Genomic DNA, 27,301 nt, shown 5'->3' on the forward strand with positions numbered 1-27,301 from the left:
CCTGAGCTCTCCTTAGAACATAGTTATGGTAGATTACCATTAGACCAGTCTGATTAAAACCAATGATCTTGCCTGCCACCTTCACCAGGCTGCTCAACCTGTTCTTGCTTGACACACTCAGATTGCCGTACCAAGCTACAATGCAGAAAGATAAAACAGATTCGATAAATTGTTTATAAAACAACGTCATCATAGAGGTACAGACCTGAAATTATCTAAGTTTCCTCAGAAAAAAACAGTCTTTGTTGGACTTTTGTTGGTGTTTGGTTGAAATGTCAACATATTATCAATAGTTGGTCAAGTTGGTCTTGTTTCGATATTCTTGACGTATTCAATGACCGACGGCAATAACTCACACATATCTTACCATCAGTTTACGTTTCACTGCAGCTTTTTTCTTTTATTAGCTCTATTATAAGCACTGGTCCGTTTAAGCCTTCGCCATAGCAGTCATACTAATAATATTTCCATCTGTTTCAAGCTATGAGTATTTGGATTCCCAACAGAACAAAACAGAGAAATTATCACAAACTGAGCACTTGTGATCAATATACTTCACCCGCAGCAGTTTTTCAGTCATTTATAACCCTCATGTCTATGTCAGAGCTACAATTCACTGATGTTCTCTTTGGTGTTTTGGAGATTTAGTCATTGGTGATGACGTTATACCGGGTTATGTCTGCTTTTATATTTGGTGTTGGATTAATATTTGCTGGTAGGTAGAGCTGCACGATTCTGGCTAAAATAAAATGAATCGCGATTTTTTTTTTTTTTTTTGTGCTTAAAATAAAGATCACGATTCACGATATGGCACAACCTCGATAATAATATTATGTGTAGGTCTACTGGTTTCTATAAATAATTCTATTCTATATTAATCTATTCTTATAATAATTCTTATGTTGAATTATGATGTTTGAGATTTATGCTTGCAATCTGTCAAATTAGACAATTTAATTCACTGGTAAAATCAGACATTTGTCATTTTCAGATTATATTCAACAATATAGAGGCTCGAGTAGTTATACTGACATTGTAAACATTTATTTTCATGCACAACTGTGGGTTCGCTATGAAAGAAAAAACATCAAATTCTTGCCGTAATCATAACTCTAAAATGCGACATGATCATTTAAATGAAGTGCACACTTTTGGTTTCATTTTGACTGCAAAGTGCTGTTCATACTTCGCACGTGGCTCTCAAACGATCACTCTGTGCCACAAACTGAATATTATTTACAACTGTATTACCTGTCACTCGCTACATATGCAGGTTCTGTTCGCTAAAGTAGACGTGCGCGTGTCTATCATTAAGTAGAGCGCGCGCACCCCTCTATAACAGCTCACGGTCAGCAGCTCACGTCACGTGTGATTTCCGGATCACGATAACATCACTATATTAAAACAAAAATGACATTTTTAGCTGAATTATACCTTATAAATACAGTATGTGACTCATTCAACATCATTTGGAGGTGTCAGTGTCACTGAGCAACGTGTGTGAAACAATGAAAAGACTCGTACAGCCGCCTTTTCTTCTCTCCTGAACTTGAAAATATGATTGGCAGAATCGTAGAAATGCTGGATTAAGATCGTGTAGGGGGTCGAATCGAGATCGCCATCTGTTAACGATTAATTGTGCAGCTCTATTGGTAGGGAAAATCTATTTGTTCATTTCTGCTTTTTATACTTTGATTTGCATTTCAATTTATTTCTTCCACTGAACTGCAAACGAGAATAGAAACGGTATAAAGAGCACACAAACACACTGACAGTTACAGGTGCTGTTATGGGTCAATATTCAGCACAAATCCATCAGTTTCCCCTTTCTGGCTGTTCTTTCTCTGAATGAACTACAGTATGTAGAAGCTCTGTCCATGCGTGTTTCCTGGATGGTTAGTAACGCTGTATTTCATTGCACAGGCACGAAAGCTTGACAGGCGTAGTGACAGTAACTAAGAAGGGTGGGGCTTAACAAAGGCTCAATTATGTAATTTATTAAATTTTCATTGGGATGTGCACAATTTTTCGATTAATTAAACGCATCAGTGACGATCCAGCAGGAAAACGATAATCGATTTCCTCTAAAATGAAATTACTTTCATTCTCTCTGGTCGGTTATGCTGGTATTTTGGCGGTAGCTTGATATTTGTTTTGGCTGCAGGGTCTGTGTTCAGTCAAGTGCGTCCAGATTTTTTGGCTTTGGGCCAGAATTTTAATTTCAATGCTTCTGTAATATTAGATGAACATTTGCTTTGGTGCATGTGTATGTTTGACATATTTCATTGGTGTTGTGTCACAATAACCAGACTCGTCAGACTTAAAACTAAAGTTTTGTGCTGTCTGCACGACTTGGCGAATGTGCAAAGAAGAGAAATGTTCAATTTTTGGGGCATTGTTATTTGCTGAGGGTCATTGGAATAAGAATTGAGATTTAGGGCTGCACAATGTATGGTTTCACCATCGATATTGCAATGTGCACATTTGCAATGGTCATATCAAAGGTTGTGCAATGTTGAGTTGATATAGTTGAGCAGGAGTTGTAAACATAATGTAGATGTTGCTTAATGTGTTGGTACCAGGGTATCCGCAGGGTCTTAAAATGTCTTAAAGTTTAAAATCTATATTTTAGGCTCTAAAAAGTCCTAAATTCACTGAAATATTGTTGTATATCGTGTAGGGCTGGGCGATTTGGCAACAAAAAAAAAAATCTAGGTTTTTTATAAAGTTAGAGCGATTCACGTTTTCGATTTTGAATTATTATTGTTATTATTTTGTTTTTTATTGTGTTACTAGTCTTCTCAAAACATTACAGCAACATGACTGAAGTAACACTCTCTTTAAAAGTAACTTGAAAACCATCTGCTTAAGGAACACTGTATTTTTAATGGCCATGTCATACACAAATCAATCAAGATGTAAATTAATGTAAAACAAATTCACGAGTTAAATAGCGTTGCTGAAGATTTGAATAAGAACTATTTGTGTAAATATTGCAGTTGCAGGAGTCCAGAGATATTGTTTGCAAGTTTTGCTGAGCCTGGGGAAGATTGGCTGTCAGCTCGGCTTTGGCTTTGTCTTCTTCTGATTGAATGACAGGTTGTAAAGCTGCTGCCTTTTCTTAAAAAGACACAGTGGAAGAAAAGGACTGAACATGGAAACTGTAAAGCCTAATTTAACCCGATGTGTGAAGTTGTGGACGTATAGCAGGAGCAAATACAAGCACCAGATGTGTGTCTAATATAAATTAATATATTTAATCTATTTTTCTTTTTTTCCCCTTTTAAACACCGATCATTTGATGCGCTTTGCTCCACTCTCTGTATTATGCTGCCAGATCTGTCTGGTTTTCAACCAGGTCCGCTAAATGACGTCATGGGGGCGGCTACTTTCATTATCACTGCTGCAGTCCCTCACCTCTGCTATTGTTCAAACCAAAAGATGGGTGCGGTTTTTCACATGGCAGGCTTTTACGTCTTTCATACATGTTGAGATCGAGTTTATCGACTTGATGAGGGAATGTCTTGACATTGGAGCCATTATAATGTATTAAATATATATTTTTTAAAAATCGATTTCTCGATTTGATTCAAAATTAAATCATCTTAAAACGTAAATTTGAATTAATCGAAAAAATCGGAATAATCGCCCAGCTCTAATATCTTGAATAATTTAAAACTGCTCTTAATTTTCCTACCCAATCAGGCAGACATCCATCCAATCACCAACAATCCGTCTTAATAAAATAAAGGAAAGAAAGCTAAAAACAATTACAGTTTAATAACAGAGCAATTTATGCCTTTACGTTATCTCCCAGTCATACAAAACCTATTTATAGAAGTAAGTCTGCGTAGACTAAATATTTACAAATGGAAATGAAACTCAGGAATTCATTGGGTTGAGTAGAAGTTCTCTCGATCGAGAGAAGTTACTACACAATCAGAGCAATCTGGACCAAAAGCCAACAAATATATATAATTTTGATTATTTATATAATTGCCTCCACACTAAATATACTTTTAACAATATTAAACTTGTCATTTAAAAAAAAAATAAAGAAATATCATGTTGATAATAGTGAGTTTTGTGTTGACACATTGAAGTATGTCGCTAAGAAATAAGCAAGCAAAAAAAAAACATTGGCCCAACCGGGCCTTTACAAATAATCAATAGTGTTTAGCCCTGTATAAGTCTAAAGTTTCATTCAGAATGGTCTTAAAGTGTCTTAAATTGTCTTAAATCCGACTTGATGAAACCTGCAGAAACCCCAAAGGACTGTGAATGTGCAAGAATTTTAGAAAAGCTTCAAGCATTAAGTTACAAGAAACTGTACAGTTTGTTACTTTTAATGAAGGCTAATGTTATAGACTTATTAAAATGATGAAGACCACAGTGTTATTCACATTTGCGAATTCAATTTCTGTACCTGAATACTAATAAGACTGTAAAGCACTGTTTATTTCCTTTCTATCTTTGCTCGAGATGATTGAAATTTGTATTTTTTTTTAAAGCAAATGATTCAGTCAGAGAGTGTATGTGTGTTTCCCAGTGCTGGGTTGCAGCTGGAACCGCTTTGTAAAACATATGCTGGATAAGTTGGCGGTTCATTCTGCTGTGGCGACCCTTGATGAATAAATGGACTAAACCAAAGGAAAATAAATGAATGAAATGATTCAGTCCCCTTCAGATTCATCCCAATCAACCTAAATTAATGTTTTCTTTCCCATTAGAGCTACTAAAACACTCTGGTTAAATTGTGTGTATATATATATATATATATATATATATATATATATATATATATATATATATATATATATATATATATATATATATATTGCCGAAGAACTAAATATCCAGCCTGATCTCATGAGAAAACGTAAGTATTTTACGTTTTGTCAGTTTAGTGGCTAATTCGTACGAATAGGTACGAGTTCAGTCGTACGAAAATGTACGATTTTAAAAAGGAGGCGTGGCACCTAACCCCACCCTAAACCAAACCGTCATTTGGGGATGTGCAAATCGTACTCAATTGTACGGATTAGATCATACGAATTCATACGATTTAGCCACTGAATGAAAAAGTTACGAATTGCCGTGAGATTGTGTTGAAATATCACAATGTCAGATTTTTCCATTATCGTATATTCAGATTAATCATGTTGAATTTCACAACCAGGGTGCTGCACATACAATTAAAGTTAAGGAATCAGAGTACACACAGTGTAAACTGTAATGTAAATATAACGAGTAATGCATAAATAAATAAATAAAATTAGCTGAGTGAGACTTGTGTGTTTGTAGATGTTTACGCGGAGGCTGTTTTCATCTATTGCAGTATTGAGGTGTTCAGTTTTATTTCTTTATTAGAAACTTCTATATTTTTACACTCTAAAAAACAGTAAATAAATATATACAGTTGACGTCAGAATTATAAGACAATTTTATTTTATTTTTTTCCAAATGATGTTTAACAGATTCAATAAATTTTCACAGTTTGTCTGATAATATTTGTTCTTCTGGAGAAAATCTTATTTGTTTTATTTTGACTAGAATAAAAGCAATTTTTACATTTTTAAACACCATTTTAAAGTCAATATTATTAGCCCCTTTAAGCAATTTTTTTTAGATAGTCTACAGAATAAACCACTGATATACAATAACTTGCCTAATTACCCTAACTTTACCCTAATTACCCTAGTGAAGCCTTTACATGTCACTTTAAGCTGTATAGAATAGGGATGGGAAGATTAACCGATATGCATCGATACGCGGTCATGCGCGTGCACGATGCGAGTGCATCGGTTGAGCAGCAGAGGATGAATGAAATTTTGGAAGCAAATCGAGATGCATCGGTTTTTGCGAGATGCATCGATTTTTCCGAGATACAGCTTATATTTTTAATATAGAATGTATTTTTTATTTATTAACAAGTGTTGTCAACCTGTTTTTGGCGCATAATTTAATCGACCTACATAAAGTAAGCCTTAGCAACAGATTTGCGGATGTGTACACTCACACTACAACTCAGTGTATCAGGTGTGCGGATGAAGCTAGTGGTGCGCCCTCAGAAAGCGCGAGAAGCAAAACAAACATATTCCCCACTGAGTTTTAAATCTAAAGTATGGCAACATTATGGATTTAAGGATGGACGACATGACAGGACATATGCAATTTGCGAAATGTGCCGCGCATCTGTAAAATACGCGGGCAGTACGACTAATCTGAAATCTCACTTGAAGCGGCGCCACGGTGTTGTTGTGAAAGCATCTTCCAGTGTTCCTGCATCCCCGGCTTTCGCACTGCTTCAACCAGCTCCAAAAGTGGTGAGAAAAGCATTGCAAGTTTTTTTTTTCCGTGCGCAACAGTTCTGCTCGCTCTACGCCAATAACGAATGCTATTGCATTGTTCATCTGCAAAGATATTCAGCCTAGTGTCACGGAGAACGAAGGTTTTAAACCCCTCCTCCTGTTAATTTTTATTTAATTATAATAATAATAATATTAATAATAATAATGATAAAAATAATTGGGTGTCACGGTGGCACAGTGGGTAGTTTGACCACCTCACAGCAAGAAGATTGCTGGTTTGTTATATTTTTATTAGCCTGTTGTTTACAGTGACAGTGATGTTTCAAAGCAGCATAACACTGCTAGTTCACCACCTTAAGTTTTGAATAATCATTTATGTTGAAAGAGTGCAAATATATATATTTTAATATATATTGCACTTATACATTCTGTTTATCTTGAAAATACTTAAATAATATGTGCTATATGTTTTAAAATGGCCCTCTACTGTAAACTGACACTCTGGCTCTGAGAGAAAAGCCAGTTTGTAAAAAAAAGTCTTGGTTTTGCTTGGTTTATAAATAATCAAACTCATTCAATGGCACAGCATCCTCTTTCACATCATTTCATAAACTTGATCTAATTAGTTAGTGCTGAAATATCGCATCGTATCGTGATATGGGTGTGAATCGTATCGTGTTGCATCGCAATATGTCACAAATGTATCGCTAATATATCGGATCGTATTCTTTGTATCGATATGCCTATCGGATCGGCATTATAGCTTAGATGCCCAACCCTAGTATAGAAGTGTCCTGAAGAATATCTAGTGTAATATTATTTACTGTCATCATGGCAAAGAGAAAATAAATCAGATATTAGAGATGAGTTATTAACACTATTATGATTAGAAATGTGTTGAAGAAATCTGCTCTCTGTTAAACAGAAATTGGAGGGAAAAATAAACAGGGAGGGGCTAATAATTCTGACTTCAACTGTATATATATATATATATATATATATATATATATATATATATATATATATATATATATAATCAGTTTTAAAATATATATAAATAAAACTTATGCAATCTGCAGTCCGAAATAAAAGTACAAAGACTGCCACGGGTGGTTCTCCTTAAAGGGTTCAAAGAGAACATTTATTAATGTGGACTTTTTACACGCAAATGTGTACTATTGTGACAATATTCAGCTGTTTTTTTTTTTTTTTAAAGGAATAATCATTTATGCAGTCAGCAATGCAGTGGCGCAGTAGGTAGTGCTGTCGCCTCACAGAAAGAAAGTTGCTGGTTCGAGCCTCGGCTGGGTCAGTGGGTGTTTCTGTATGGAGTTTGCATGTTCTCCCAGCGTTGGCATGGGTTTCCTCTGGGTGCTCTGGTTTTTCCCCACAGTCCAAACACATGCGGTGCAGGTGAATTGGGTAGGCTAAATTGTCCGTAGTGTTTGAGTGTCCTCTGACTTCAGCTGCTGTCTGTAATACACAAGATAAACATTCCTGTCGAGGTGTTTCAGTTGATGTATCTACGCTCCTGCGTTTTCTATTGTATTAGGTCATTGTTGTAGTGAGGTAACTGATGTTTCCCTCGTGTGTTCTCTGTGCAGCGGATGCCAACCACAGGCTGAATCTCTTCTACCTCGCCAATGACGTCATTCAGAACTGCAAGAGGAAGAACGCCATCATTTACCGAACCGCCTTTGCTGAAGTGCTGCCAGACGCCGCCCTGCTGGTCAAGTGAGTGAAGCGTGTGTGTGTGTGTGTGTACTTGAGTGCTCTAGGATTGGCCTGCCCAGTCACCAGAGCTCAACATTATTGAGCTGATGAAGGAGGAGGTGTTGAAGATGAACTCAAAGGATCTTGATGAACTCTGGGAGTCCTGCGAGACTGCTTTCTTTGCCATTGTTTTTCAGATGAACAAGTATATTCACTTGGCATGTTTCCTAAAGTATCTGCGAGCATATTATGGTATTTTTAAGCTTCAGAGGAGTCACATGTACCTGTAGTGCTGTTAACTTCCTGTCTGAAGTGGACCTCCGTTCTGCAATGACTCTCTGTGTGTTTACAGGGACGCTAAAGTCTGTAAGTCGGTGGAGAGGATCTTCAGTATTTGGCAGGAGAGGAGTGTGTATCCTGAGGAGCTGATCTCCGAGCTGAAGGCCAATCTGCTGAAAAAGGAAAAGGTCAAAGAGAAAGTCAAGGAGAAGGTCAAAGAGAAGGAGAAGGAGAAAGAAAAAGCAAAGGAGAAAGTGAAAGAGCAGCCTCCTCCTGCTGGTCAGTTCCTCATCTCTACACTCTCAGTTACTCACACATAAACGTTTACTCAAAGCAGAACAACCCCCAAAATGTGAATAATGCAACCGAAATCAAACCGTTAAACATGTTGTTGAGTGCCCTATTGTTAATGTTGTCCACTATTTATTCCTCTGTGTTAACGTTAATGCAGTTGTTGATTGATTGAGCACTGTTGGTTCATGAAAGTAAAAACAGTGCTGAACTAACATAAATACTCGCCCCGTATTCTCACTTGCACTATATTACAGTATATTTGCAGAGAAATGTGTATGGGAACGAATATAAATGAAGAGTGCATACCTGAATAAATCCTGAAACGAAATCCTGGTAAATACCCAGAGTGACCAGGGGCCTCATGTACGAAGACTTGCGTGGAAATCACACTAAAACATTGCGTACGGACAAAGCTGTAAATGTGCGTAAGCAGAAAAAAATTCAGATGTATGAAACACTGCTTACGCCGAATCTCACGCATATTCTTTTGTACATCTGAATGAACGTGAAACTGAGCGCAACATGCACGAGCGCAAAACCCCTCCCTGACTCCTCCCCCGTATGAATATGCTAATGACTATGCTAATGGCAAAACCCAACGAAAAAGCAACGGCAAAAGCAAGCAATAAGAGAAACTTTGAACAGAAGTGAACTGGAGGTGCTGCTTTCTGAGGTAGACCAGAGAAAAGCGGTGTTATTTGCAAGTTTGTCCTCTGAAATTAATAACAAAAGAAAAAAATAGAGTGGGAGAGTTTAGCTGATGCGGTTAACAGTTAAATCTGAACATCGCACTGAGTGGATTAAAGAAATAAATTGTAAGATGTATAGGTGAAAATATAGGTGTACCCTTAACAGTCTCGGTGGCGCAGCTCGTAAAGCGCATGTCAACATGTTTTGACACGTTCGAGCATGAACTCGGTTTGAATCCAGCGTCTGATGAAGACGTTCTTCTTTTTTTTCCCCGCTACATATCAGGTTTTGCCTACTATTAATCACGAGAAAGACAAGTAGGAATCATTAATAAGTCTGTGCATCATATTTTATTTGCACATTTATTGAATGGAAATGTTTCTGATTCACGCATGCAAATTCATCTTCAGATAGTGTCTTTATAGCGATGTGCGTGCAGTAGATAGCTCAGATTACATTGGGAAAACAGGCGACTGCTGCAAGTTGCGCTTTAATGTTTGGCTGGTCGACTGTATGGTATGGAAACCTTATATACCTGCTAGATGAACCCGTCTCATACAGCTGCCATTGCACGGCTCAGACACTTTGTAGAGTGCAATTTAACACAACTGCCTCTAGGAGTCGCCAATGGAAATAAAACAGACACGCACAAGACATGTGCGTACGCCAGCCATGAAGCTGGCGTGGAGCTGCGCACATTCCCACGTTCAGTTCATTGTTAGTAAATCCAAACGTGAGCGATTCTGAGCATGAAACCTGACGTACGCAAAGTTTTTGTGTGTACGCAGTGTTGATACATGAAAATATAATAACCGTTTTTTGTTTTTCACTCATTCCTGCAGCCCCGGTCAGCTCTAAAACTGCTCTGAAGTCTAAAATTGTGGCAGAGTTTGTGGTAAGTAATGATCTATATTTTGCTTTAGGAACTTGTCCTGCCTCTCTTGGTTGTCCAGCTTATTAAACTGACTGATTTAAACTGTTTTCTTTATGCTCTCTTCGTCAGCCGCATGATTTTGTCGAGCGTTTAACGTCGTATAAGCACGCTCTGGATGAGAGTGAATTGAGAGAGAAGCAGTTATCCGCTCTCAGATTGGATGTCTGCAGCAATGAAGCCCTCAAGAGGTTAAAAGGTAAACAAATCAAGTCGACTTGAGCTTTACTGTCATTTAATGTCATCCTGATACATGTGTGGACATGCAATAGAACCGAATATCATGTCTCGCGGTGCTACATAGAGAAACATACAGTAGGGAAAATAAGTAATGAACATGTCGCCATGTATCTTTCTCTGGCAATAATATTTTTCATGGGGCTGTTGACATGGAGTTGAAGGAGGTTTTGGTAAAAACTCAAACAATACAAACCTAAAACTAAAACAAAACAAATCTGAAAATGAGTTCAGTGGAATAACAGAAGGACTGCAGCTACAACTGAAATGTATTCAATACTTCATATAAAAGGCTTTTAAAGCTTAAAGACGGCTCTCGTATGGAGAATGAAGACTCGTGCATTGCTCAGGGGTGAGACTTCACTTCAACTGAAGTGGTTCTGTGGGTCTCGTCTATCAAATCTGAGCTTTATTCTGTATTCTCTATTGGATTCGGATCAGGTGATTGGCTGGGCCATTCTACAGCTTGATTTTTTCTGTCTCTGAAAACATCTGAGAGTCTTCTTGGCTGTGTTTTTGGACCATTGTGTTGCTGAAATGTCCACCCTGGTCATCTTAATCTTCATCCTCTTGCCAGTTTAGATGTTGGACTGAAGCAGATGATGTTCATTTAGGGTGCTTTCACACCTAGACTTTTGTTTGGGAACCTCTCTTGTTTGCTTAGTTAGCGCGGTTCGTTTGGCATATGTGAATCCAGCAAGCGCGCTCGGATCCCCGCTAAAACAATTGGTCTGAGATTGCCTGAATGAGGTGATCTCGGCTCGATTGAAACGAACTCTGGAGCAAATATGGTAGTGAGAAAGCGATACAATCCGAGCCCGGCTATATCACAATGTTTTATGGATATGTAACAGGCATACGGCCTGAATTATGAGTAGGGCGGAAGGTCATTCCAGACATCCCAAGTTTCGGAAGTCTCCCTGTGCATTTACGGTAGACTGCCGGATTGCCGCAAACAACTGATAATCTCCTGGAAATTTCGCGTCTCCCTCCCGGTCCTCAAATACGTCGCGCACCCTTCTCACCCCTCCACACCGCATCCCTCCTCGCTCTTCAGACACGCCGCACACACCCTGTCAAACACCACCAAACCACCACCCCACCTTGACAGCTGAGCAGGACTCTGCAAGATAAACCGTGAAAGTATGACCAATGTGAGGAGAGTTTACTCACACGTGACTTGTTTTAGCTATTTTGGTCCGTTTAGAAAGTTTGCCATGTGAAAGCGAACCGCACCAAGAACACAGAGCAACACTGTAAACATTTTAATCCCCGTTTCAGAACAAATTAATCAATTCACAGGTGTGAAAGCAGCCTTACACTGCGGAAGGGCAAAGGGTTGCTCAAGATCTACTGAGAGATTTCTGCTGCTGTCTGGGCTTTCACTGTGGAACTACACCTCCCTGTCTTCATTTGTTCAATACTTTTTTCCTGCATCATTTTGTTTTATTACACAGAACTTCATTTGTAAACTAGTTAGATTTGTTTTCTTGGTTGTTACCAACATCCAGTGCAAATTTCAAGTCAACATCACCTTTAGAAATGTGTTTTCTGAGATAAATGATGACGTGTTCAATACTTATTTCCCCTGCTGTAAGAGCGAACGTGCTGTAATCTAACTTAGAGCCGGCTGATGTGACAAAATCAAAACCTTGATTATCCTCTTCAGGCCCAAGCTCTTTTTTTTACATGCATTTTTTATTTCGCTTTGCTATTTGGGCTTATTGGAACCTAATTATAATAAAAATCTAAGCATCATCTTTTGATATGATGTACTTTTAGAGAAAAATGATCTCCATATATGTGGACTTATCTACATAAAACACTTTTTCTTGACTGCATATTTAACATAGATTTTTTTTAAACATGTTTTGACTATCAGAGAGTAAAAAAAAAAGATTTTTCCAATTTTGGACAGTTATAAATAGTGCTTGGGACATTTCATATGCTGCAAAACAGCTGCAGGATGACACTGCATGTCTGTAACAACATATAAAGCTTTCAAAGTGTTTTAAATAGCCAATGTCCTGTCCTTGTTTCCTAGGAGGTTAATTGAACACTTTACCTTGATTTCAATTGTATTATTTTGGATGTAGTTACTTACTGGTGCATACAGACAGATGGAAGAGTGTGTTTTCTACAGCTGGATCAAATATTTCCTGAAACGACACTACAGAATTTCCTGACTAGACTCCCTTCTCTCTGCGTCTACAGATAAAGCGGGTGGGAATAAGTTCTCGAAGGACTTTGAGGAGGGAAGTACGAAGCTGCAGGAGTTTGTGACGTTCCTGGAGGGCCAGATGAAGGCAGGACCCCCTCTGCTGGAGGCTCTGGGAAATGCAGACATCTTCTATGAGATTCAGTACAAAGAGGTCAAAATCGTTGCCAATGTGAGTCAACTCTGATGCCTTCATTTTGGGAACAGCTCTACTAGATTTTAGGAATGAAATTAAATGATTAAACAGAAACGTTTATATTATTTAATTTAATAATGTTAAGTCACTAGCTAGTTTTCCATCCAAAGATGCAAACTAGACTTGCAAAACTGGAATAATGGCGAGTTGAATAATTGTGAATAAAGCAGGGATGGAGCAAAGAGAACAAAATCGCCACTTCCTGGCATCCTGGCGGCAAATATGTGAATGAAAAATCTAGTTTGCTGTGTTGGGATTCTCCACTGTAGTGTTTGTTCTTCTCTAATAAATGAGACAACAACAAAAAGCAATGAATGCGGTGGCTTTTGGAGGAGTGAGACGCTCTTTAGGAGGGCAGATACAAGCTCAAGACCGTTCTGGAGGAAATAATAATAGAAGAAGAATAATATTGAAGCACTGCAATGACGGACTGACGGCTGAGGCCTTTCAAAATCAGCCACAATATTGCTTCTATCTATTGCTTTTATTTAAAACAAGGTTTAAATCAGCCTTTAGGCTTGATAATCAGGCTCGCTCCTGTTGATGTCGTCAATCTGGCAACTTGCATGTGTTTTGAACCAGGAGTGCAATACCTAGTTCAACCACTGGGTGTCAAACTTGCATCTTTAAATTTGACTTGATGAAACTTGCGGAAACCCTTTTTAATACCGTATTCCAGTTTTGCGCATATCTTCGTATGGAAACACGGCTAATGTATGTCCCATATCCTTATAATGTGCTTCTCTGGAACATTCTTCCTGCAGGCGTATAAAGCGTTCGCCAACCGCGTCTGCAGCCTGAAGCGTAAACTGGACGCTCTGAAGGCGACGCTGCCCCGTCTGGAGGACTCCCCGCTCCCGTCTCCTTCTGCAGACGCCCCATCACCAAGTGGATCCGAGTCACCTTTTCAGAGCCAGACCGGAGATGGAGCTCAGCAGCAGAAGGACAACATAGATATTGAAGACATGGAGCTGTCTGAGGAGGAGGAAACGACAGGAGCTGCTGATGAGAAAAAGCAGAAATTAAAGGGTTTGTTCACCCAAAATTGAAAATTCTGTTATTAATTATTTGGGCTGGGAATATTTAGGCACTTAACAATCTGGTCCGATTCTGAAAGTCAGGATCTACATATTTGTATATATTTTTTTTGTATATTTAATTTTTATTAATTGTTTAGGAGCGTATAAACATTAAAAAACACACCCCAAATTATATATATATATATATATATATATCAGGGCTCAACAATAAGGGCTGCCCGATGGCCCGGGGCCAGTGTGAGAGATGCTCGGGACAGTAGACAGATACCGATCGGGGCAGTGCTGCCTTGTCACTAAATTTTAATAGACGGCAACATGACCGCGACATTAAATTATGAGGCTAAAGGAAATGTCTGTTTCTAACTTTGTGGAAACATTTAAATAGGTACAGCATGACGAAAAAAATGAAGGTGATGTTTTTCTTAGTTTGCCGTCACTTTTAAGTCAGCCATCTTTTGTTTTGCAATAAAATACGTGCACGTTTTCCATACTGCTATATTTTACTGCTAAATATTTTTCAAATATTTCAATTCTACAACTACTGACATTATTTTCATTCATTCATTTTCTTTTCGGTTTTGTCCCTTTATTAATCTGGGGTCGCCACAGTGAAATGAACCGCCTGACATTATTTCGTGAAACATTATTTAATATATGTGGCTAACTTTTTTATTTCTTTTATGGGGCCAGTGAAAATTTTGGCAGGGCAAGTAAAAATCTGAACCACTGGTCCAATCGGGCCAGTAGAAAAAATCCTTAGCGTTGAACCCTGAATATATATATATATATATATATATATATATATATATATATATATATATATATATATATATATATATATATATATATATAGATATAGATATTATTCGCCCCTCCTGTATATTTGTCCACAATTTTTTATTTAACGAAGAGAAGATATTTTCAACACATTTCTTATCATAATAGTTTCAAAATCAACTCATTTCTAATTGCACATAATATTAGACTAGATATTCTTCAAGACACTAGTGTTCAGCTTAAAGTGACATGTAAAGGCTTCACTAGGGTAATTAGGGTAAAGTTAGGGTAATTAGGCAAGTCATTGTATAACAGTGGTTTGTTCTGGAGACAATCCAACACTAATATTGCTGAAGGGGCCAATAATATTGACCTTAAAATGGCTTTAAAACAATTAAAAACTGCTTTTATTCTAGCCCAAATAAAACAAATAAGACTTTCTCCAGAAGAACAAATATTAGAGGAAATACTTTGATAAATTCCTGAATCTGTTCAACATCATTTGGGAAATATTTCTGACTTCAGCAGTATGTGATGTGATATTAACTACCATTGTTGTCCTGTGTCTTCTAGTCGATGAGAAGAAAGAGAAGTCCAGTCTTCCATCAGCATCTAAGTCCACTAATGCAGCAATAAGTAAAAGCTCCCAGATCACTGCTGCTAAAGCACCGCAGAATTCATCCACTTCCACTAAGACTGTGTCTGTGACCTCAACCAGTCAGACACCTCCTGTAAACACTACACCCGTAAACACAGCCCCGGCACCAGCTCCGGCCCCGGGCCCCGCCGTCAGCCCCGCTCCCCTGCAGATGAACTTAGCCAATGTTGATCTGGGCAAAATTAGCTCCATTCTGAGCTCGCTGTCCAGCGCAATGAAGACCACTGGTGAGTTCGCCTTTCGTAGAATGTAATATACGAGTTGCAGATATCAGAATGCCAATACACACTAGAGCTGCTTTAATTACAGAAAAATCATACTGGTGTTTTGATCATGATCAATGTCATACGTTATTTGATCAATGACGATTATTTAAAATGATTGTTTTCAATTACTTATGTTCCTATAAAAGCTAAGTAGTGAAAGCAAACAATGCTGTTACTTTAAGAGCTGCACGGATCTAATATACCATTACACATGCATTTTAATTCATGTTTAATTTAATGCAGTCAGATTATTTATTACATGATTGCATTGTATTTTAAGTTGAGAATCGTTTTGTTTCATGTAGCTCCAAATGTTTTTATAATCTAATTTTAAGGTGTGAGTCCCGTGTCTCGTCCTCCCCCTGCCACTCCGACTACACCATCCACCAATGCGTCTTCCTCCAAAGCTGCCCCTTCCACTCCCGGCAGCGCTCCCGCATCCAACCCTCTGGCCAACATTCTGTCCAAAGTCGACTTCTCACCAGAGAACATCCTTAACGTTCTCAGCAAAACACAGACTCATGGCTCCAACCTGCAGGGTAAGAAACATTCCCGGTGATTTCCAGTAGAGCGGAGGCATAGAGGCATAATATCATTCACAAAATTGAGATTTGCAAAAATCTAGCCTAGAGCGTCATCTGCTTTTACAATCTAGGCTAGAGTGCCGTTTTCTGTTAAATACAAGCCTCGAGCCCTGTCTTCTGCTTAAAACTAGCCTTGAGCACTGTCTGCTGTTAAATACTAGCCTAGAGTGCCATGTTCAAAAGTAGCCTAGAGCACCGTCTGCTGTTAAAAACTAGTCTAGAGCATCATCTACTAGCCTAGAGCACCGTCTGCTGTTAAAAACTAGTCTAGAGCATCATCTACTAGCCTAGAGCGTCATCTGCTGTTAAACACTAGCCTAGAGTGCCATCTACTGGCCTAGAGTGCCATGTTCAAAAGTAGCCTAGAGCACCGTCTGCTGTTAAAAACAAGCCTAGAGCGCCAAATGATGTTTAAAACTAGAGTGCTGTTGGCTGTTAAAAACTAGCCTAGTGCGTCATCTGCGCTTAAAGCTAGCCTCAAGCGTCATCTGCTGTTAAGCACTAGCCTAGAGCGTCGTCTGCGGTTAAAGCTAGCCTAGAGCATCATCTGCTGTTAAAAACTACCATAGAGCGTCATCTTCGGTTAAAGCTAGCCTAGAGCGTCATCTGCTGTTAAAACTAGCCTAGAGCGTCATCTGCTGTTAAAACTAGCCTAGAGCGTCATCTGCTGTTAAACACTAGCCTAGAGCGTCATCTGCTGTTAAACGCTAAGATAGAGTGCCATCTACTGGCCCTAGAGCACCATCTGCTGTTAAATACTAGCCTAGAGCACCATCTGCTGTTAAAAACGACCATAGAGCGTCATCTTCGGTTAAAGCTAGCCTAGAGCATCATCTGCTGTTAAAACTAGCCTAGAGCATCATCTGCTGTTGAAACTATCCTAGAGCATCATCTGCTGTTAAACATTAGCCTAGAGTGCCATCTACTGGCCTAGAGCACCTTCTGCTGTTTAAAAGTAGCCTAGAGTACCGTCTGCTGTAAAACACTAGCTTAGAGCGCCATCTGCTGTTTAAAAGTAGCCTAGAATGCAGTCTGCTGTTAAAAACTAGCATAGAGCAACATCTGCTGTTAAATACTAGCCTAGAGCGCCATTTAAAACTAGCCTAGAGCACCATCTACTGTTAAATACTAGCCTAGAGCACCATCTGCTGTTAAAACTATCCTAGAGCGTCATCTGCTGTTGAAACTATCCTAGAGCGTCATCTGCTGTTAAACACTAGCCTAGAGTAGTACTGGCCTAGAGCGCTGTCTGCTGTTAAATACTAGCCTAGAAGCACCTTCTCCTGTTTAAAAGTAGCCTAGAGTGCCGTGTGCTGTTAAACACTAGCTTAGAGCGCCATCTGCTGTTTAAAAGTAGCCTAGAATGTCATCTGCTGTTAAAAACTAGCCTAGAGCATCATCTACTGTTAAATACTAGCCTAGAGTGCCATCTGTTGTTAAATACTAGCCTAGAGTGCCATTTGCTGTTAAATACTAGCCTAGAGCAATGCTTGCTGTTAAATACTAGCCTAGAGCGCCATCTGCTGTTTAAAACTAGCCTAGAGCATCTGATGATTATATTATGATATATGTGATTTTTAATAAATCTTGTGTTTTGCAGGTTTGTCTTCTCTCCTTTCGTCAGCTCGTTCAGGCACTCTCAGTTCCTCAGACGCAGCTCCATCTTCATCCTCTTCCTCTTCAGCTGTTTCCACAACTCCAGCAACTTCCAGCACCAACACTCTAACAACAGCCAAGGTCCTGAAGTCAACAGGCAACAATTTTAAGCGGGAGAAAAGCAGAGAGTCGGAGAAGACAAAAGTCAAAGAAAAAGAAAGAGAAAAGAAAGAAAAGAAAGAGGCCGAAAGTGAGAGCGAAGCTGTGGCCGTGCCCAGCTTGGAGTCGAAGATCAACAGTTTCCTCCAAGGCAATCCTGGGTTCGGTGCTTTAGGACTGGATCTGGACAGCAGTAGCCCTCTTATTGTCGGTGGGGAAAACATGGACGGCACTCCAGTCCGAGACGAAAGCGGGAGCACACCAACACAAGATGAAATCATGGACTCCCTCCATGTCTCCAATGAGCCAGAGCATAACCTTTCACCTACAGCCTACCACAGTGGAGACCCGTGGGACGCAGTGATCACTCCTCAGGACACACACAAAAACGAACGTAAAGATCGGGATTACCGCACGATACCACCTTCAAGACTCCCTGCCTCAAGTGTGAATAAATCAGTCAAGGCAAAAACCAAAGAAGAAGAAGTCCCCAAGAGAAAACCGGCAAGTGTGAACATTCCATCAACGGCGCAGGATCAGAAAAAAAAGGCAAAGATGGATGGAGATGGAGCGAAAAGTGCATCCTCCCGCAAGCCAGCCTTAGGATCTGAAGACGGGACGAAAGACAAAGAGAAGAAACCGACTGATAACGGAGAGCACTACCATCGCATCGAGACTGTGGTTTCATCATCCTCTAATGAAGGAGCGCCGATTGAAACTCTCGATTACAGCAACCGCATTCAAACCGTAGAAGGCATCCGATTGGTCGGCCGAGGCCTGAGAAGAGGAAGCAGCGCTAGTTCTAGAGCCAGCAGCACCTGGTATGAAGAAGAGGAGTTTATGGAGACCCAATCTCCACATCACGCCCATGAAAGTCCTGAAGAATTGGGATTAGTCCCACCTCTTCCTCCTCCTCCACCCCTTCCCGCTCATCTTCCACCCCCTTTACAGTACCCACCTCCACCCTACCTAAACGAAGACCCAACACGAGCCATTCCTCAGCTCCATCCTCCATTTTTTCCCCCTCCACTTCCACCGATCCCCCAAACCCCACCACCTCCTAGAGACTTTCCCAGCACCACTGTTATGGTTGGTGGAGTCCTCGTACCGATAGACAGAGTGTTACCTTACCAACCAGGCAACCTCCGTCCTGATGGAGTGAATGCACCCATTAGAGGAGGCAAACCCCCATCCCTGCTAGGTGAACCCCCGCGGCCGGGTACGGTGAAGGAGCAGTTCACATTGCTCCACTCTCCACCTCTGCACCGTCCAGGCACCCCTGGCGTTCCTCCACCCCTATTGGGTAGGATTAGAGAAGGCCCCAATTGCACCCCTCCGGTCACACCCACAGCTCCGCCCCCATCCTCAGAACCCCGCCCCCTTTTATCACTTCCCAACCGCCCACCAATAAACAACCCAAACCAAAGACATCGTCGCCCTTCTCCACCTCAATCCCACATCCACCCAAACCACTACCATACGTTCCGCTCTCCACAGTTCCCCCCCAGAGGCCCCGGTTCCCACAAACGTGAGCCTGTAGTTCCTGGAGCAAAGCGCTCCTCTGGTAATTTCGGCAGCGGGCCTTTCAACCCTTCCAAGAGACCATTCATGCCCCCTCGGTATTAGCATGTAGAAGCTAACAGAGCAATGTAAATACACATGCATCGACACCTCCGCAGGTCCTCAGGAGGTTTTCTGAAACCCTGAACTAGCCGGAGGAGAAACCAGATTGGCTAATCCGGAAACCTCCTTATGAAGGAAGCCAGAAGGTGGTTATTCTTTTCAGTGTGTGTGTGTGTAAGAGTGTGCGTGTGGATGAGTTGTAAGTAGATACGCTGACCATCTCTTTCCCTTCAGTAACTCTTTCCTACCCTACAACACTTACTCTCCAATGTTTCCCATGTAAATACTTGTTTCTGTTGTCGACAGGTTGCGGAGTGCTGTTTTCTGTCTGTTATCTAACCTCTGTTGCTCTCGAGCGTAGAGCCAGCGGAGTTCAACTTAATTTCTGAGTGATTAAATTATTGTGGTAGACGTTAACGCTGGGCAACGATGTTGTGATCTTAATGCTTCATTAAGCTAAAACTTTATCAGTCTTTATCAAGATGTGAAGACCTTGGCTCACACTGCGTACGATATATACTAAAAAAAAGCAAGCTATACGTAGTAGTTTTCAAGTGCTTATCAAGAGTTCCTTTGCGTTTTTTTTTTCTTTTCTCCTTTTGGGATACAATAGAAATATTATTACGTGTATTCTGATTAATAAAAGCATTGTAACCAGAAGTATTATTGAAAGAAAGGAGACTTTTCTTTACAGGTGGGTCTCGTACTTTGTTCAAGAACGAATGGTTATTTCCTCATGGTATTCTGTTTGATAATGTAGTGATGTTTGCAGAGATGGGATACATCTCTCTCATTAGTTCACATTAGTTTTGAATATTTACATTTACTCATTGTATCTGAAATGTTTATTTTTCCACTAGTCACTTCTTTATCTCTACACTATAGAAATAATCTGTGAGTTTGCAGATTTCTGCATTTTGTGATTCATATTTTTATTATTCCCCATTTATTTATGCTTCTGAATTGCATTATGGGAGCTTGATCTGTCTTTCAACAACTTTTAACCCTGAAAAGTTTGAAAAAGTGACTTTTATTGTCATTTGTAATAGTCTGCAGTGCTATATTGTCTGGGTTGGTGTTGTATATTACGCTACAGAAAGCTTAGTAGCCGGCAGCTAGCTTTCTGCAACTCTCATGCTGCGTTCACACCAGACACAGAAGAAGTGCCAATGCAAAGACGTGAATAGACATCCTGCGGCGTGATACACATGAATGAGGCGTGCGAAGTGATCATATTGCGCGATTGATGTGCTTAATGCGCTTGAGTTTGAAAATCTGAACTTTAGCCGACATTCACACTGCTTTAACCAATCAGGAGCTTGCTCTTGCTCTGTTAGCCATTTAGCAACGAAGCTACAGTCACCGGGCAGACTGGAGCCCCACCCATGACGCGAATCCGCGTCTATTGCTCAGTGAATTTGACGTGCAAATGAAGCGGATTTGATGTGCCAATGCAGTGAGTAAACTCAATGTTCACATGACTATTTATGTGCAAATAGCACAATTTATTCGCGTGTTTCGCGTATGGTGTGAACACATCATCCACTGGTGTCAGTCATCCACTGAAGCCAAGTAGGGCTGCGCCCGGTCAGTACTTGGATGGGAGACCACATGGGAAAACTAGGTTGCTGCTAGAAGTGGTGTTAGTGAGGCCACCTGCTGTCTGTGTGGGTCCTAATGCCCCCAGTATATTGATGAAGACTCTAAACTGCTCAGGGAGTACAGTCTTTCAGATAAGACAATAGGTGCATTCCAAATCGCATACTTATGCACTATTCTACGCCGTTTTGTAGTATAAAATGTGTAAGTAGTGTGTTCACACTGAAAACTAAAAAAAAAAATAATAATAATAATAAGTGCACTTTAATTAACTGGATGATGCACTTATTTAATCGGTAAAATGAAGTGTGGAATGATGGACACTTCACTCACTTAATGACCGCAGCTTTGCTTGCATAGTGGAAGGAGCGAAGCTATTGGGCGCACATGTTGGATAACTTTATTTATTTTGGATTGTGAAAGCAAAATTCATTTATGCTGTGTTCACACTAGACGTGGAACGTGCGGATAAATCGCTCTATTCATGCGTAAATAGCCGAAATTTTATGAAGAAAATAAGTGTTTATGTGCGTTACGAAGGCTGAAAAACAGCGTTGATACGTTTAGGGCCGTGTCTGAGTGCACTAGATCCTTTCAGAGATGCAACCAGCTCTTTGAGCTCATAAACTCCTCCAGACCTGAACCTGGATGATAGAGGCCATTCGCGCCGTGCCATTTACCCCAGTATGCAATTGGTGTCTATTCACGCGCTTGCATTGACTTAACATGTAAATCACTCGCGCTTGGCGCTCTTTCCGCGTCTGGTGTGAACACAGCATTACGAGAGTGATTATAGCGCCTCCTGATGGGGAATGTGTTTTTACTCATGGCCGGTATTATTTGGTAGTTTGGTCGTGTATTTCACTGATTTGGCAACCGTCAAACGTCATCAGAAAAACGGTGTCCTTAAAGTGTCCTTAACTACTATGTACTTACTTCTAAAAATATATACAATGTACTTACTGTGTTTATAATGTATTTGAGAACACTTGTGGTGCTCTTTAGTTGGGATAGAGGTTGGGTTATGGACAGGTTTGGTGGGTTTAAGGGTGGGTTAAGGTGTAAGGGATGGTCAACAGTGTATTTACAAGTGTAATTACAAAAGTTAGTTACAGATGTAATTATACACATGTATTTAATCAAGCATAAGTACACAGTAAATACATGCATTTACACAATAAGTACATTGTAACAAACTATTAAATCCTGTGTAAGTACATATTAGTTAAGGCCACTTAATATAAAGTGGGACCAGTAACTGTAAGTGTTCCATTTGGGACGACACTGCATACATATACTGTTGAGTGTGTTAGTGCATAGTGTATAGTGTGCCATTTGGGACGCAGCTAATAAACTGAGGTCCTGGCTCTTTGTGGTCATTAAAAATCCCAGGATGTCATTGGAGAAAGAGTAGGGGTTTAACCCCAGCATCCTGGCCAAATTTGCCCACTGGCCTCTGTCCATCCTCGTATCATAATTGGCTTCATCACTGTTTCTCCTCTCCACCAATCAGCTGGTGTGTGGTGTGCGCTATGGCGAAATTTAGCGGTTGTCGTGTCAGTGCCCCTCTCCCCCCATCGGAGTTGTTATTTAGCCTCAGCATGTTAGTGTTTCGTAACATCTAACTTTTACAAGTTGGGTCGTTAGCCTATTGTTTAACCTCCACCCTGGAGGACCAAAACATACACACACACACACACACACACACACAATACGGACAATTTAGCTCAATAAAAGTCACTTTGTTAATCTGTAGAGTTGAATTTTCAACATCAAAAGTGGACAGAGCAGCTAATAAACACTTGTGAATGGTAAAATGCAGAAACTGTTCATTTACCGATATTTTTTGACAGTGCATGATTTTAAAAGCAGCATTAGTTTATCCCTTTATGATGATGTAAATGTGTGAGCTGTGTCTGTTTTCTGCACCAGACTCACAGCATCACATGCATTGTTCTCCAAACTAAATCAAACGGTGAATCCTTTCACAATGTAGATTCGCTGCTTTTCAGCAAAACGCTTGATGACTTCAGTGTGAAAACGACATGTACTCTGTTGTAGTTCTGTGTCAGAAAAAAAGTGAAAATGTTCCCATCAGTGCCGAACTGTTGAGGAGTGTGATCCAGTGTCTTCTTTCCCAGTGTTTAGCACAAGAAAGAGAAGCATTTACTATTTCAAGGGCAGATCTGTTGCATGTTCTGAATGAATCAATCTACCAAAGGTGTAAATGTAGAGTTTTGCACTGGTTCGCTGCCCAATTCTGATGTAAACTCTGGATTCATGCAGACATTTAAAGGTACAGAGACAGTCTGGGTCAACTAATAAACGCCATAATTCACTCAAGAAGGAAAATTATCATTAGTCACTCCACAAACTGTTCCAAACCTGTATAACTTTTTATAATTTTCTGAGTATACTACATATTTTTGGAGAACTATGCATTAGGGCTGGGCAATAGAACAAATTATAACTCGTTTCATATCCTGATAATGATATATATCATGATATAGGATCATTTCTGTGATTTAGATCAATTAGTAGTTCATATATAATGACCAAATGTAAAGGACTATTTCTTTTATTAACATTTTTAAGTATATGAGTACGTGCCAGTACAGGGACGCAGACAGAAAGGTGAAAAAAGCATTGTGAAAAAGTAGAATGATTACATTTAGCATTTTATTTAGCAATATTTTATATTAAACCTGTAATCATTAGTTTTTCAAAAATGTTTAATGTTATTAATACTTTTATATGTTATTAATTATTTACTCTGAATAAGACTTAAACATTTGAGTATATGCATAATAATATGCATTGGGCTGGGCGATATGACAAAATTCATACGTCATCCCATATCTTGATAAACATATATATTGTGATGTAGTATTATTTCCGTAAATTTAATCGATCAATAGCTTTATATATATATATATATATATATATATATATATATATATATATATATATATATATATATATATATATATATATATAGATAGATAGATAGATAGATAGATAGATAGATAGATAGATAGATAGATAGATAGATAGATAGATAGATAGATATAGATAGATAGATAGATAGATAGATAGATAGATATATATATATATATATATATATATATATATATATATATATATATATATAGATGATTAATAACATATAAAACATTTTTGAAAAACTAATGATTACAGGTTTAATATGAAATATTGCTAAAAAAACTTTCTCACTATGCTTTTATTCACCTTTCTGTCTGCGTCCCTGTACTGGCATGTAATATTGCACTAAAATAAATTATTAAACTGTATTACTGTAAACAGTGTATTTAGTGACCCCACAAAATAAACCATAGAGCATAATATGTTGAAATTGTAGATGTTTTATTTTGTCCATACGATATATATCGTCATATTGCACAGCCCTAATATGCAAAGTTTTAAAGGAAATATGAAAGGCAGTCTTGTTTTGTCAAATCATACAGGTCTGAGATCAAGTAGATGATGAAATTTTCATTTTGGTGTGTAATTATCTCTTTAATTACAATTTAAATACAAAAAAAACAACGTAAAAGGCTTAAAGTACATCATTGTTCTGCAGCGTCTCACACAACAGATGCCATCATGACTTTTTCTGAAAGTTTTGTTTGCAATACAGGATGTTCTATTAGTTACTTAAAGGGTTATTTCACACAAAAATGAAAATTACATTATTTACTCTGCTTCATGTTGTTTTAAACCTTTGTTAATTTCCTCTGATGAACACAAAAGAAGATATTTTGAAGAATGCTGGCACTAATTGATCTCCATAGTTGGCAAACACTTACTATGGAAGCCAATAAGTGCCAGCATTCTTCAAAATATCTTCTTTTGTGTTAAACAGAAGGTCCTTTTCTTATTTTTGGGTGAACTAACCCTTTAAGACTTGTGTCCCTACAATAATGATTTTGTAAATGTCTGAACAGACAACACTTTCACCTTCAAGTTGCTTTTTATTCATTTATATTTCTGCCATGTTCCCTTCCCAAATGACAAAATAGAGACACCATATCTCCACACCATGATTTAAGTGACACAATGTGATTGTTACAATGGGTTCTTGTATTTTAGCAGTGGCATAACAGCAGTTAAACCCAGCTTAACACACGGATTTTAAAATAATGTTACTGGTTCGCTCCATTAGACACTTAATAATTCACATTTTAAAGCAATAACTGATATTGTAAGTGCATCTGCAACCAAACAGTGTCAGCAGTGTTGTGTAATATCTTTAATTTCACTCATAATAATCAATGATTGTGTTCATATCTAAATCATCTTTGCAAACTTGTTGAATTGGGCTTAGTAGTTCACTCTTTTCCACCCGTTTCAGATCATGCAAATATAAAACACTTAATTTACTGTGTAGTGTTTAGTGTTATTGATACTTAAAAGGAGCTTTTTATGCAGTATATCAGTTTTATAACTGATAAATCATAATTTAAGTTGAGATTTGTTAGCAATATGCGTAGTAAACATTAATAATCAAGTGTAAAACACATTCTGGGCCATTTAACGTTGGAGAAACGAGTCTGAATCCTTATATGATCAATTATATTGATCAAGGGCTCCTTTAGTAGACAACACTCAATAGTGAAGTGCATTAGTTAGTCAGTTATACTCATATTACCGTGTTATATGCATTTTACCTCGTCTTGAGTGTCCAGCAGATAATATAGGCTGTTGTTTTGAGTTCATGCATGTTTATTTTATTTACCCTGTATAAATGAAGACGTCACATCAGGCTGTTGGAGGCAGAAGTTTGTTTATATTCCCTCGTTTTGTTCCGTTCACTGTTGTCTTTAACTCCGCCTATTTGAGAGTGCAGTTTGTTTACATGGAGCAGCATCCGCTGCGTTTTATCTCTCACTGAAGTGTATTTACATACGCACTGAGTGGACGCAAGTGACGTACTACTGATTCGTCTTCTCATTGGTTGTTTCTCACATAAAGCCCGCCCTCCCCCGCTTCTCCTCAGCCAATCGGGTTTGCTGGTCTTTGGCGGTGTGATAGTTCCGGTAAAAAAATGGCGGCCCGCTGAGAGAGGGCATCATTTGCTGTGATTATTAGTGGAAATTATGTAGTTCTGTCTCTAGTTAGGGATCGTGATAATGGTGATACCCGTGTTTTCGAGATGGCCTGTCCGGCTGGCGGCTGTGAGGGCGGCGGGGTGGAACTGCAGACACTACGGGAAGGTGTGTGTGTGTATGAGAGAGAGTCAGTTACTCATTCAGTCATGTCAGTGATGTTGGTGACACATTGACTAGAGTTAGATTAGCATCTGTGTGTGTTTGCACCTACAGTAAAACTGAAATTATGAAATAGTATTATTATGAATACATGTATTAATAATCTGTATAAAAATCTAAATACTGTTGTGAAAAGGTCTGTATGGGTGTAATAATGTGATAGCAAAGAACACCAAGTATTAGTATTATTTTTGTATTTATTTTTATTTAAAGTTTTGCGTTTTGTGAAAAACTGGAATTGTAAATCTATTAAGCACATCAATATTTAATGATTTAAAAAAAAAAAAAGAATTAAACTTTTTCTGATGATTTTCAAAGAAATAGTTTTCCCAAAAAGTCTCATCTACTTGTACCAAACCTCTTTGACTTGTTTTTTTTTGTTGTTGCTGATAATAGGAATATATATATATATATATATATATATATATATATATATATATATATATGTATATGTATATATATATATATATATATATATATATATATATATATATATATATATATATATATATGAGCAATTCCATGCAAATGTCAACTTTGCCATGAAAAATTATTAAGTTTTCACCAAAATAGAGTAACCATATCTACATTTTTTGTGTCAGCAAGTGTTTTACAGCACTCTAAAAATACTCATAAATGTATCTGTCAGTGTTTCAAACTATTATATTTAATTTGCCAAAATCACACAAGTGGCAATTTCACAGCTGTCACATCCATAACAGAAAAGTGTCACATCCATAACGACACTTTTTCCACATACCTGCAAAAATGTCAAATAAAATAAAATCAATAATTTTAATTATATAGTGAGGCGACTTATATATGTTTGATTAGCATTGTTT

General features: G+C 38.7%; 2 protein-coding genes and 1 long non-coding RNA gene across 7 annotated transcripts in view; 2 read left to right on the forward strand and 1 right to left on the reverse strand.

The window, feature by feature from the left end:
- The window catches only part of rprd2b (regulation of nuclear pre-mRNA domain containing 2b), a 25,945-nt gene extending 6,227 nt beyond the window's left edge, over positions 1-19,718 (forward strand). Inside the window, exons 2-11 of one of the 2 annotated variants that reach the window (XR_012391876.1) lie at positions 7,916-8,045; positions 8,377-8,582; positions 10,130-10,182; positions 10,291-10,417; positions 12,670-12,845; positions 13,634-13,898; positions 15,260-15,571; positions 15,946-16,194; positions 16,271-16,361; positions 16,536-18,573. Coding sequence is in view for 1 of the 2 variants with exons in the window: in XM_073925677.1 (XP_073781778.1) it covers positions 7,916-8,045; positions 8,377-8,582; positions 10,130-10,182; positions 10,291-10,417; positions 12,670-12,845; positions 13,634-13,898; positions 15,260-15,571; positions 15,946-16,149; positions 17,795-19,575 (3,254 nt within the window). In the remaining variant the exon portion in view is untranslated. Of the gene's footprint in view, positions 1-7,915; positions 8,046-8,376; positions 8,583-10,129; positions 10,183-10,290; positions 10,418-12,669; positions 12,846-13,633; positions 13,899-15,259; positions 15,572-15,945; positions 16,195-16,270; positions 16,362-16,535 lie in introns of both variants that reach the window. The other variant, XM_073925677.1, reaches the window with a different exon arrangement.
- The window catches only part of tars2 (threonyl-tRNA synthetase 2, mitochondrial), a 601,872-nt gene that overhangs the window by 552,226 nt on the left and 22,345 nt on the right, over positions 1-27,301 (forward strand). For 2 of the 4 annotated variants that reach the window (XR_012391877.1, XM_021466791.3), the window contains exon 1: positions 26,211-26,405. The exons of 1 other annotated variant lie outside the window; for it this stretch is intronic. Coding sequence is in view for 1 of the 3 variants with exons in the window: in XM_021466791.3 (XP_021322466.2) it covers positions 26,322-26,405 (84 nt within the window). In the remaining 2 variants the exon portion in view is untranslated. Of the gene's footprint in view, positions 1-18,163; positions 19,719-26,210; positions 26,406-27,301 lie in introns of those variants that run through there. One more of the 4 variants, XM_073925678.1, reaches the window with a different exon arrangement.
- On the reverse strand, positions 7,414-26,045 carry LOC141378129 (uncharacterized). Its single transcript, XR_012391878.1, has 3 exons — positions 25,928-26,045; positions 12,560-13,871; positions 7,414-8,476 (listed from the first exon to the last, which is right to left on the reverse strand). It is a non-coding gene; the product is annotated as an uncharacterized lncRNA (long non-coding RNA).

Source organism: Danio rerio, chromosome 16 (assembly GCF_049306965.1).
Source record: "Danio rerio strain Tuebingen ecotype United States chromosome 16, GRCz12tu, whole genome shotgun sequence".
Lineage (NCBI taxonomy): Eukaryota > Metazoa > Chordata > Actinopteri > Cypriniformes > Danionidae > Danio > Danio rerio.